Raw genomic sequence first — 14,015 nt, 5'->3', positions numbered from 1 at the left:
TCCCTTCCATCTGCCCCTTTCTTTCTCTGGGTATTGAACCCAGGGACACTTTAGCATTGAGGCATGTTCCTAGCCCATTTTATTTTTTATTTTGAGACAGGGTCTTGCTAAGTTGCAGAGGCTGGCCTTGAACTTGCAATCTCCTGTCTCTGTCTCTGGAGTGCTGGAATTATAGGAGTGTGCCACTGCATTTGGCTTAAGAAACAAATTTTTATTAGAAAATAGAATCTCAGAGCTAGAGATCTTCTTGTCTAGCGTCCTCATAAAAAGAAACTTGAAACCCAGAAAGATCAAATGATTTGCCCCCAGGCTCACTTAAAAGTTAACATCAACTAGGAATAAAATTCAGAACTTTTCACTTCAAATCCAATGTCTTTCCACCCATATGCATGCTACTATACTTCCTTGGTGGTTTTAGTTGTTAGAAATTTTTTCATTTAAGATGAGTTTGGTTGCTCTTGAACATATTATTTATTGAATTAGTAACAGGTAGTATTACATAAAACTCATAAGACTTCACTTCTTTCCCTTCTCCTTACTTTCTTCATCAGCTCAATCATGAGGTTGCCTTCTCTGTTGTCACAAGATGCCTCTCAGCTCTTGGAGCTGTATATTCTCTCACTTATGTTAAGAGTAAAAGAAGGAATTTCTTCTAGAAGCTCTCTGGAGACTAATGAACATCTATTGAAGAACCTCCCTAATTTCTCACAACAAACCTCTCCACAAGTCTTGTGAGGAAAATAGGCCAAGGAGAAGGTTCTAAAATCATTTGTTTTGTCTAGGAACGAGATTAAATGATTTACAATTGGCCTGCACTATATGCTTCTAGTATTAGGGATATAGCAAGCGTCTCCAAAGCTCTGGACTACATTGGGAAAGAGTTATAGCCATCCAGATGAAAATCAGTATAGTTACCAAGAGAAGAGGGAGTAAATGCTGGGAAGGCAAGCACAATATCCAGCTACAAAAAGCTAACCATATTTTTATATTTTCAGTCAATTTGCTGATAACAATTATCAACTGATTTCAGTTTGTAATAATTTTTATAGGACAATTAATTTGAAAGGATTTGTTTTTCATGTATATAATAGGGATGTCTTTTGTGGAAATTTTATGTTATAGTTTATCAGGGAATGAAGTTGACATTACACCTTTGTCATATGACTTTGAAAGTAGCCTTTATTTGCTCATATGCTTAAATCTCCATTTTTAAATGGCTAACTGATTTTCCTAATTTGGTTCTACCTTGTGTTAACTGTGCCTTAACTTGACAAAGCAACGATTATTTTGTATATACATCTAATTCTGTTGTTGTTATTAACTAGTTCATTATAATTCTGATATCTGGTTCTCATCATTACATGCCTTTTTTGGCTATATAACCTATGTGGTGATTAAATGCAAACTCAGCCTGTTTGTCACTACTAGTTGAGTGATCCTATATACTATAAATTTCTTAACTACAAGTGGGTTTAATAATGGCACCTACCTTATAGAGTTGTTTTCAACTTCAGAATGAGATAATCCATGTCAAATTCTTAGTTCACTGCCTGACACCATGTAAGTTGACTCATTTTATGATGAGCCTTGCCTTGTTTGAGTATACTCTTGAAGCATTCTCCACTGCTTTTACTCTTGAAGCATGCTCCACTACTTTTGTGTGTGTGTGTGTATGCATATGCCAATAGAACTTTCAGTAAAATTACCAATAATTAATCTCAAGTAATACAATAAAAAAATCTATTCTGCTTTCATTTTCTCCCTTATTTTCCTAGGTAAGAAAGTCTCATGTATTAAAAGATTAGTTCTTATTTTTTTGTGGGAGGGATATTTATTTATCAAATCATTATCGAATACCTTGTAAACATTGTTCTGTAAAGGAAAGAATTTGTGAAATGTATGGGGAATTAATTTGGTTGATAAACAGGTTCTTAGGATTGTTTTATAATGAAATCATATTTTGTATTTCAGCAAAATTCCTGCCTTTCTAAATGTAGTAGATATTGCTGGCCTTGTGAAAGGAGCTCACAATGGGCAGGGCCTGGGAAATGCCTTTTTATCTCATATTAGTGCCTGTGATGGGATCTTTCATCTAACACGTAAGTACAGTTGTTTATTCATTCATTGATATCCTTAAGCTCAGTGTTTTCTTTCCATTATTGCTTAAATAAAATTAGAAATGACTGATTTGTAGAAGATTGCTTTGCTGTACAAGACAGACATCATTACCCTATGTACATGTATGATTACACAAATGGTATGAATCTATATTGTGTACAACCATAGAAACTAAATGATGTACCCCCACTTGTATACAGTGAATCAAAATGCAGTCTGTAAAAACAAAACAAAACAAAACAAAAAAGATGAGTCATGGGTTAATTTATGATTTTTAGTGTTACTTATATCATATCCACTTGTGAAGACTTATTCCATAGTGAGCATATACTATTCTGATATTGTAACTGAATTTTATTCTCTGTTCTGGATTAAAGTTGTTGAGAAGTGTTTCTTTGAGGAACTAACTGTATGTAGATTGTAAACGTATTTTGAAATTTTCTTTTTTCTTTTTGTGTGGATTGAATCCAGGATCTTGTGTGTGCTCAGCATGTGCTCTATCACTGAGCTATACCTACAGCCCTGTAGGGGGAGTAGGGAGAAGGGGAGGGAGGGATTATAAAGGGGCACAAGGAAACTCTTTTTTTTTTTTTTTTTAATTTATTTTTTTATTGCAAACAAATGGGGTACAAGTTGCTTCTCTGTTTGTACATGAAGTGGAGGCATACCATTTATATAATCATACATTTACATAGGGTAATGGTGTTTGATTCATTCTGTTATTTTTTCCTCCCCCTACCTCTCCTACCCCTCTTTTCCCTCTATACATTCCCTCCTTCCTCCATTCTTGCCTCCCTCCCACCCCCCCCATAATGTATCATCATCTGCTTATCTACAAGATCATTCGTCCTTTGGTTTTTTGAGATTGGCTTATCTCAGCATGATAGTCTCCAATTTCATTCATTTGCCTGCAAACGCCATAATTTTATCATTCTTCATGGAAGAGTAATATTCCATTGTATATATATGCCACAGTTTCTTTATCCATTCATCAACTGAAGGGCATCTAGGTTGGTTCCACAATCTGGCTATGGTGAATTGAGCAGCTATGAACATTGATGTGGCTGTATTTCTGTAGTATGCTGATTTTAAGTCCTTTGGGTATAGGACAAGGAGTGGGATAGCTGGGTCAAATGGTGGTTCCATTCCAAGCTTTCTGAGCAATCTCCATACTGCTTTCCAGAGTGGCTGCACTAATTTGCAGGCCCACCAGCAATGTTTGAGTGTACCTTTTTCTCCACATCCTCGCCAACACCTATTGTTGCTTGTGTTCTTGATAATCACCATTCTAATTGGAGTGAGATGAAATCTTAGGGTAGTTTTGATTTGCATTTCTCTTATTACTAGAGATGTTGAACATTTTTTCATATATCTGTTGATTGCTTGTACATCTTCTTCTGTGAAGTGTCTGTTCATTTCCTTATTCCATTTGTTGATTGGATTATTTGTATTCTTGGTGTAGAGTTTTTTGAGTTCTTTATAGATTCTGAAAATTAGCGCTCTATCTGAAGTATGAGTGGCAAAAATTTTCTCCCACTCTGTAGGCGCTCTTTTCACATTGCTGATACTATCCTTTGCTGAAAGAAAGCTTTTTAGTTTGAATCTATCCCAGTTGTTGATTCTTGCTTTTGTTTCTTGTGCTATGGGAGTCCTGTTAAGGAAGTCTGATCCTAATCCGACATGTTGAAGATTTGGACCTACTTTTTCTTCTGTAAGATGCAGGGTCTCTGGTCTGAGTCCAAGGTCCTTGATCCACTTGAGTTGAGTTTTGTGCAGGGTGAGAGATAGGGTTTAGTTTCATTCTGCTGCATATGGATTTCCAGTTTTCCCAACACCATTTGTTGAAGAGGCTATCTTTTCTCCATTGCATGTTTTTGGCATCTTTGTCTAGTATGAGAAAACTGTACTTATTTGGGTTTGTGTCTGTATCCTCTATTCTGTACCATTGATCTATCTGTCTATTTTGGTGCCAATACCATGCCGTTTTTGTTACTATCGCTTTGTAGTACAGTTGAAGTTCTGGTATTGCTATACCCCGTTTCATTCTTCCTGCTAAGGATTGCTTTAGCTATTCTGGGTTTCTTATTCTTCCAGATGAATTTCATAATTGCTTGCTCTATTTCTGTAAGGTACATCATTAGGATTTTAATTGGAATCGCATTGAATCTGTATAGCACTTTTGCTAGTATGGCCATTTTGACAATATTAATTCTGCCTATCCAAGGACATGGGAGATCTTTCCATCTTCTAAGGTTTTCTTTAATTTCTTTCCTTAGTGTTCTGTAGTTCTCATTGTAGAGGTCTTTCACCTCTTTTGTTAGATTGATTCCCAAGTATTTTATTTTTTTTGAGACTATTGTGAATGGGGTAGTTTTCCTAATTTCTCTTTCTGAGGATTCATCACTTATGTATAAAAATGCATTAGATTTATGAGCATTGATCTTATATTCTGCTACTTTACTGAATTCACTTATGAGTTCTGAAAGTTTTCTGGTGGAATTTTCCAGTTGTTCTAAATATATAATCATGTCATCAGCAAATAGGGATACTTTGAGTTCTTCTTTTCCTATTCATATCCTTTTAATTTCTTTGGTCTGCCTAATTGCTCTGGCTAGAGTTTCAAGGACAGTGTTGAATAGAAGTGGTGAAAGAGGGCATCCCTGCCTTGTTCCAGTTTTTAGGGGGAATGCTTTCAGTTTTTCACCATTTAGAATGATATTAGCTATGGGCTTAGCATAGCTAGCCTTTACAATGTTAAGGAATGTTCCCACTACTCCGATTTTTTCTAGAGTTTTGAGCATGAAGGGGTGCTGTATTTTATCAAATGCTTTTTCTGCATCTATCAAACTAATCATGTGATTCTTGACTTTAAGTCTGTTGATATGGTGAATTACATTTATTGATTTCTGGATGTTGAACCAACCTTGCATCCCTGGGATAAAACCCACTTGATTGTGGTGCACTATCTTTTTAATATATTTTTGTATGCGATTTGCTAAAATTTTGTTGAGATTTTTTGTGCCAATGTTCATTAAGGATATTGGTCTGAAATTTTCTTTCCTCAATGTGCCTCTGTCTGGTTTAGGTATCAGGGTGATATTGGCTTCATAGAATGAGTTTGGGAGGGTTCCCTCCTCTTCTATTTCATGGAATACTTTGAGGAGTATTGGAATGAGCTCTTCTTTAAAGGTTTTATAGAACTTGGCTGAGAACCCATCTGATCCCGAACTTTTCTTTGTTGATAGGCTTTTGATGACTTCTTCTATTTCATTGCTTGAAATTGATCTATTTAAATTGTGTATGTCCTCCTGGTTCAGTTTAGGTAATTCATATGTCTCTAGAAACATGTTGATGTCTTTGAGATTTTCTGTTTTGTTGGAGTATAGATTTTCAAAATAGCTTCTTATTTTGTTTTTTATTTCAATCATGTCTGTTGTGATATTTCCTTGTTCATTCCGAATTTTAGTAATTTGAGTTTTCTCTCTCCTTCTCTTGTTAGTGTGACTAAGGGTTTATCAATTTTGTTTATTTTTTCAAAGAACCAACTATTTATTTTGTCAATTTTTTGATTATTTCTTTTGTTTCAATTTCATTGATTTCAGCTCTTGATTTTAACTATTTCCTGTCTTCTACTACTTTTGGCATTGCTCTGTTCTTCTTTTATAGGGCTTTGAGCTGTAGTGTTAGGTTGTTTTTTTTTTTTTCTTCTTTTATTGAAAGCGCTCCATGAAATAAATTTTCCTCTAAGTGCTGCTTTCATAGTGTCCCAGAGGTTTTGATGTGATTTATCTTTGTTCTTGTTTACCTCTAAGAATTTTTTTATTTCCCCCCTGACGTCTTCTGTTATCCATTCATCATTCAATAGCATATTATTTAATCTCCAGGTGTTGGAGTAATTTCTGTTTTTTATTCTGTCATTTATTTCTAATTTCAATCCATTATGATCTGATAGAATACAAGGTAGTATCTCTACCTTCTTATATTTGCTAACAGTAGCTTTGTGGCATATTATATGGTCTATTTTAGAGAAGGATCCATGTGCTGCTGAGAAGAAAGTGTGTTTGCTCTTGGTTGGATGGTATATTCTATATATGTCCGTTAAGAATAAATTATTGTGTTTTTGAGATCTATGGTTTCTTTGTTCAATTTTTGTTTGGAAGATCTGTCCAGTGGTGAGAGAGGTGTGTTAAAATCACATGGTATTATTGTGTTGTGGTCTGTTTGATCCCTGGAATTGAGAAGGATTTGTTTGACGTACATGGATGAGCCACTGTTTGGGGCATAGATATTTATGATTGTTATGTCTTGCTGATTTATGCTTCCCTTAAGCAGTATGTAATGTCCTTCTTTATCCCTTCTGACTAACTTTGGCTTGAAGTCCACATTATCTGATATGAGGATGTATACTCTGGCTTTTTTGCTGAGTCCATGTACATGGTATGTTTTTACCCATCCTTTCACCTTTAGTCTATGGGTATCTCTTTCTGTGAGATGAGTCTCTTGCAGGCAGCAGCATATTGTTTGATCTTTCTTTTTAATCCAATCTGCCAGTCTGTGTCTTTTGATTGATGAGTTCAGACCATTAACATTCAGGGTTATTATTGAGATATGATTTATATTCCAGGTCATTTGGCTCATTTTTGTTTTTTTGACACAACTTGTTTTCTCCTTTATTTGGCTATTCCTTTAGGGTAGTTGTTTCCTTTGCTAATTACATCGTTTTTTTTCATCTCTTCCTCATGGAATATTTTGCTGAGAATGTTCTGTAGTGCTGGTTTTCTTTTTATAAATTCTTTTAGCTTTTGTTTATCATGGAAGGATTTTATTTCATCATCAAATCTGAAGGTAAGTTTTGCTGGGTATAAGATTCTTGGTTGGGGGCTGGAAAGATAGCTCAGTTGGTAAAGTGCTTGCCTTATAAGCACAGGCCCTGGGCTCGATCCCGAGCACTGCCAAAAAAAAAAAAAAAAAAAAAAAAGGTTCTCGGTTGGTATCCGTTTTCTTTCAGAGCTTGAAAAATGTTGTTCCAGGCCCTTCTAGCTTTTAGGGTTTGGATTGAAAAATCTGCTGATATCTGTATTGATTTCCTCTTGAATGTAATTTGATTCTTTTCTTTTGCAGCCTTTAAAATCCTGTCTTTATTTGTATGTTAGGTATTTTCATTATAATGTGCCTTGGTGTGGGTCTGTTGTAATTTTGTATATTTGGAGTCCTATAAGCCTCTTGTACTTGGTTTTCCATTTCATTCTTCAGATTTGGGAAATTTTATGATATTATTTCATCGAACAGATTGTTCATTCCTTTGGTTTGTTTCTCTGTGCCTTCCTCAATCCCAATAATTCTTAAATTTGGCCTTTTCATGATATCCCATAATTCTTGTAGATTCTGTTCATGATTTCTTACTATCTTCTCTGTTTGGTAACTTTGTTTTCAAGATTAAATATTTTGTCTCAATGTCTGAAGTTCTGTATTCCAGGAGTTCTATCCTATTGGTAATGATTTCTATGGAGTTTTTAATTTGATTTATTGTTTTCTTCATTTCAAGGATTTCTGGTTTTTTTTTTTCTTCAATATCTCTAACTCTTTATTGAAATGATCTTTTGCTTCCCGCATTTGCTCTTTTAACTGTTGAGTGGTACAATTCATTCAAAGCCTGCATTTGCTCTTTCATCTCATTGTTTGCTTCTCTGATCATTTTAATTATGTACATTTTGAACTCCCTTTTTGACATTTCTTCTGCCATGCTGTCATTGGATTTTATTGTTGTAGCATCTAGGTTTGTTTGGGACATTTTCTTCCCTTGTTTTCTCATATTGCTCAGGTATCTACCCCTCTAGTAGTGAAACTCTGAGATACTGCAGATTCCCTCTATTGACTTATAGTGTCCCTGTAGATTTCCAATAACTCACCTCCTAGCCTTCAGTAGCCTGAAGTCTTGGAGGAACTTGATAATGCAGTGCTCCACAAGGAAGCTGCCCCTCTAGGGGTGATGGCCTTCAGGTGGGGTGTATTCCCTGCTGGTGGGCAGAGGTGCCTCCACTTGTTGACCTATGGCCAGCCAAAGGGGGACTAGACTGTGGGCTAGGGCATGACTGGTCTGGGTCTGTGTCTCTGGTTCTACCACCCTGGTGGGAAAGCTTTGCCTGGTGGGGAAGACTCACCTGGTGGGGAAGTCTGGCTGGGCAGCGCTCTTCTGACAAAATCCCTTCAGTGCAGAACTACCGCCTGGGCTCTGCAGCCCTCCTCTGCAACATTCCCAGGGGTCTGGACCTACCTCCTGGGTCAGAGAGCCTCGCCCTGGGAGTGAGTCTCTCGCTGTGCAGCCCTCCTTTGCGACCTTCCTTGGGTTCCGAAACTACTGCCTGGGCCAGGGAGCCTCGCCCTGTGCTGAAGCCTCTCGCTGGACGGCCCTCCTCCGAGAAGCTGCCTGCAGTGTGGTCCTGCCACTCGCGCCTGGGACCCTCTCGCTGGGCAGTCCTCCTCTACAATGCTCCCAGTTGTCCGAGTTCACGGCTCCAGCAGTGGAGTCTCACTGGGCAACTCTACTTCATGAAGTTCCCTGTGTTCCAGGACTACTGCCCCTTCCAGGGAGCCTCGCCCAGTGGGAGAGACTCACAAGGCAGCTCTGAGTTGGTCCCTAGTCTCTCAATACCTCCTCTTCTTGAATCCTGAGTCCTGTCAAAGGGCCTCCTGTAGGTGTCTCAGGAAGGGAGCCGCCCTTCCAACGATGATGGCCACGCCCTCAGGAATAATTCAAAATGCCTGCACCAGCCTCCAAAGAAGCTGGGAAGCCCCAGCGAGGGGGCGCTGAGTCAGCACAGAGGCAAGTGCAGTGTCCCTCAGCAGTAGGGGGGCAGGCAGGCAGGCTCAGCGATGGTGCCTGACCTCCATGTGGGGATCCACAAGGAAACTCTTAATAGTGATAAATATATTTATAATCTTGATTTTGGTAATAGTTTTACAATTACATATGTATATCAAGTTATGTATATTTTGTACATATTCTTATATGTTAGTTTCACCTCAATAAAACAAAAAGTGTGAGAAATAGGAGAACAAAACCTTTTTTTATAGTTTTCCTCCCAGGGGAGTTTTAATTTTACTGTCTGCTTATCTTGAGAGTTTCAGGAGTATTTATATCAGAAATGATTCTAGATAATAATTAGCAAGTTAGTATAGCTGTTTGTTTTGATTTAAAAATAAAAATTAATCCTGACATTTTTTTAGTCTTGAGATTTTGTGAAGAACCTTGCATTGTGGTGCAATTACAATGAAAGTATCTGTTTTTGTCATACCTCAATCTGGTTAAGCACAGAATTTTTCAGCTAGACAATTCTTTTTTTTTTTTTTAAGCAATTTTATTTAATTTATTTATTTTTATTGGTCCTTTTTAGTCAGCTAGACAATTCTTTAAACTTGATTTCAAAATAATATTATTTATTAATTTTTCAGCAAAACATTTTTTAATAATATCATATGATGGCTGGGCACAGTGGCACAGGCCTGTAATCCCGGCAGCCTGGGAGGCTGAGGCAAGAGGATTTTAAGTTCAAAGCCAGCCTCAGGAAAAGCAAGGAAAAGATGCTAAGCAACTCAGTGAAGTCCTGTCTCTAAATAAAATACAAAATAGGGCTGGGGATGTGGCTCAGTGGTTGAGTGCCCCTGAGTTCAATCTCTTATACGCCCACCCCCAAAATACATATATCATATGTGTATTTGTATTTAGCATGTATAAGGATATGAATTTGATCACCAGCACCACAAACAAACGTCATTTGTTTAAGTTCAGAAATGTACATGCTATTTTTATAAATTGTCATCCATTAATTGTACATTTTTGCTGCACAGGTCTGTGATTTTTAACAAATGTATAGATTGGTGAGACTACCATAACAATTACTTTCATCATCCCAAAAAACTCCCTATGTCATCACTTTGTAGTCACTCTCTCCCTACCCTTCAACCTGGCAACTGCTCTTCTCTTCTGTCACTGTGTTTTTTTCTTTTTGAGAATGATACATAAATGAAATAATAGAAAAGTATATTTTTTGTTTTGTTTTTAAAAAGTATTTACAGATGAAATCTAATGGTATTATTAACAGATTCTCTAGGCCCATTCAGCAGACATGTTTCTGAATCTGAGAAGGAGGTAACTTCCCCCGCACCCTCAACCCCAGTGTGTTAGAGATTGAGCCTATAGGCAAATGCTTTCCTACTGAACAGAATTTTCTTAGACCCCAGCCCTTCGTTGTTTTTAAATATCAGAATGTTCTTTTCACTTTTTTTTTTTTTTTTTTGGAAATACAGGTTGAATATCCCTAGTCTGAAATGTTTGAGATAAGAAGTAGTTTAGATTTTATATTTTTGCAGATTTTGGAGTATTTATATATACCTAATGAGATATTTAATGATGGGTCCCAAGCCTTAGCATACAATTGATTTATGTATCATATATACCTTATTGGCATATCCTGATGGTAATTTTATACAATATTTTTAGTCTGTCACATGAAGTCAAATGTGAGTTTTCTCCTTGTGGTGTCACGTCAGTACTCAAAAAATTTTAAGATTTTGGAGGATTTTGGATGTTAAGTTTTTGGGTTAGTTGTATTCAAAGAACTCTGTTGCTTTTTTTTTTTTTCCTCCCAAAGTTCACCTTTTTAAAATTTTGTCTTAAATCAGACTAAATCTTGAACTAATAGTTATCTTTTTCTAAAACATGTAAAATGCCTGGAAATTATAAAATGTAATGAAAAGAGTAAGATTCCTTTGTTTGTTAAACTTTCCACCCAAGAACCTTCACCATAAGACATGAGGAACATCAGGGCTTTTGCTAAATGGTGTAGTTTCACACACTTAATTTTAAGCAAAAGTTCTGGAATTTCATGCATTACTTTCTTCTTTTCTTCCAGCAGAATGAAATCCTCAATTTGAGAGACAGGATCTTATGTTAAGATATAAATGCCCTAGACTTAACAAAAAGCTTATCTGACCAAATAGGTGCAATTATAATAGTAATAATGACTTTATACCATTTTGCTTTCTTAGTTAGTACTTTTTCATATTGTTAGGATTTGGTTGTAGAAGCCCATTGAGGTATGTAGGCCTTACAGTTATCCCTGTTTTTAGATGACAGAACCAAAGCTTTGAGAGGGAAAATGATTTGTCCAAGTTCCATAGCTCAGAGATGGTAGTGCCTGTGATTAAACCAACTTTGTATGACTTCCATCCTCTCTGCCACACTCTTTCTGTGTGCATAGCATTAACTGCTACTCTGTTGTCTAACCTCTGGAAGAAATAGTGTTTAAGGTAAAACTGACAATGCATGAAAAAGGTAGGTAATTTTCTAAGGATTAAAGTAGCTTGCTCGCATTTATTTATTTACTTCTCTTACTATAAATTGATAATTTATGACTAAATTTATGTGATAAAGTGATATGATTTGTGAATATAATGTAGAATAATGAAATTAGGCTAGATAACATATTGCATCACCTCAAATATTTAACAGTTTTTGTGGGGAGGACATTTGAAATTTACTCTTGTAGCAGTTTTCAAATGTATAATATTATTAACTATATTTACGATGCAGTGTAATAGAACTAAAACATCTTCAAATTCAATGAGATTGACTATCATATCTCCATTCCCTTCACCCCTAATCTCTGTAATCACCATTTTACTCTCTACCTTGACTCTTGATACCTATGCCAGAGCTCCATGGTGCATAAGTTGGGAAAATTTGGTTAAATTCAATGTTTGCACGATCCTATAGGTACTATCTAGGTAGAATTTTTTCCCAGTTATTTTTATTGCTGAATGAAACACATGAGATTTTATAATTCTGTCAAGTAGAAAGTCAGTAAAGGATTTTGATGAATTTCTTGCATTTAGAATGTATCCTTTTCAATTTGCTTTATCTCTATTCACCTCAGAAGATACTGAGTCTTTTAGAACTCATACTTGTGCTGGTGGTGTAAGTGGTAGAGCCTTTGTGTTGATGTGGAAGGCCCTGGTAAACAAATATTTTTCCTGGTATTTATAAAAACACTGGAAATTAATATTCCAAAAATTATTTAATGGGTTAAATTACTTTTGAAAACAAAATTAACATGTTATACTTACCATGTATTATTATTATGGAAGATTTTATTATCATGACATTGTTTTAAAAAGCTGAATACCATGTTCGTTTAAAATTTTTTTTGAATTAATTATCCTCATTTCTTCAGTTTATTTTTTTATATGAACTGCATAAATTTTAAAATAAAAAAATTGCCTAAACCTTTATTCACTTTGAAGCAGAAATTCAAGTGTATCGTAATGTTTAGGATATATGTGTGTGTATATATATATATATTTTTTTTTTTTCCTTTTATTTCTTTCTCTCTTTCTCTTTTTTTTTTTTTTTTTTTGTACCAGGGATTGAACCCAGTACTTCTTAACCACTGAGCAACATCACTGGCCTGGCCCTTTTTTATTTTTATTTTGAGACTGGGTTTTCTCAGTTGCTTAGGATGGCTTTGAACTCATCCTCCTGCCTCAGCTTCCTAACCTGCTGGAATTACGGTGTGTGCCACCACCACTAGTCGGTATATATTTTTTAGAGTAACCTCTTAGAACATAGTTAACCTGTTCAGTAGCTGAGGATATAGCCCAGTGAAGGTTTGGGTTCAATCTCCAGTACCACCCCCCCAAAAAAAAAGTAACTATTTAAGTGACATTAAAGATAATAATGGGAAAAAAATCTAATCATGTTACCACAATACAATTATTTTTTATATTTTCAAACTGGACCTTAAAGTGCAATGTGTATGGGTATTACAATCAAACCTAAGGATAAAACTATCAGTTCCCATAACTATGAAAAAGTAATACTGTATTCTGAACCTCAATTTTCTCATGTAAAATGGAGATAATTATACTACAGAATTATTTTGAAGTTTAAGAAATTCTCTATCAGTGCTTATAGACTACCTTATTGTTTTAAATGCTACTATTAGTTTGTATGTGTGAATATAGATTTTATTTTTTAAATATTTTTTAGTTGTGGATAGACCTTTATTTTATTTATTTATATGTAGTGCTGAGTATCAGACCCAGTGCCTCACACTTGATAGGCAAGTGCTCTACCACTGAGCCACAACTCCAGCCTATAGATTTTAAATTTCAACAGATTTTCTTTTCTCACTTTTTAGATTTAAAAAAATTATAGTAACATATACATAACAGAATTTTTATCAATTTAACCTCTTTACATGTAATGTTGAATGGTGGTAAGTACATCCATGCAAATGGTTGTGCAGTAATCATGATCATTCATTTGTAGAAGTTTTTCATCATCCCAAACTGAAGCCGTGTACCCCTTAAACAGTAATTCCCCTTCCCTTCCTCTGTCAGTCCTGGTAAACACCATTTTGCTGTCTGTTTCCATGAATCTGACTCAAAAATTGTAAGTAGACTCAAACAATTTGTCTTTTTGTGACTTACTTTATGCTTCCTTATAATTTAAATAATACATCATTGTCTGTAGTATAGAACTTATTGAAATGCTTCCTATTTGTGGACATATATTATTGATGACTTTAAAAAATTACAGATGATATAACTAATGAATATTTGTCTATAGACCTCTTTTTTTGTATATCTCTGGTTATTTCCCTAAGAGACATGTCTAGTAGTAGACTTACAAAGTGAAAGGGTATATAATATACATTTAGAATTCTATCAGAGACATCCAAACCTTGCTCTCCATCTGTGTGGGTATTAATTTTTTATTAATTAATTATTTTTTTTGATAATTTTAGATATATCACACATTCGAATAGATAAAACTAGGTTCAGAAATGTATCTGATACAATACTGGGGTATACGTTGAGAAATATTGTTCCTGCTC

General features: G+C 35.4%; 1 protein-coding gene across 1 annotated transcript in view; it reads left to right on the top strand.

The window, feature by feature from the left end:
• OLA1 (Obg like ATPase 1) overlaps positions 1-14,015 on the top strand; it is a 157,151-nt gene that overhangs the window by 21,028 nt on the left and 122,108 nt on the right. The window contains exon 4 of the mRNA XM_079135065.1: positions 1,972-2,099. Within this exon, the coding sequence (XP_078991191.1) occupies positions 1,972-2,099 (128 nt within the window). The remainder of the gene's footprint in view (positions 1-1,971; positions 2,100-14,015) is intronic.

The sequence above is a fragment of the Sciurus vulgaris genome (assembly GCF_902686455.1).
Source record: "Sciurus vulgaris genome assembly, chromosome: 3".
Taxonomy (NCBI): domain Eukaryota; kingdom Metazoa; phylum Chordata; class Mammalia; order Rodentia; family Sciuridae; genus Sciurus; species Sciurus vulgaris.
This window is presented reverse-complemented; position numbering and strand designations above follow the sequence as displayed.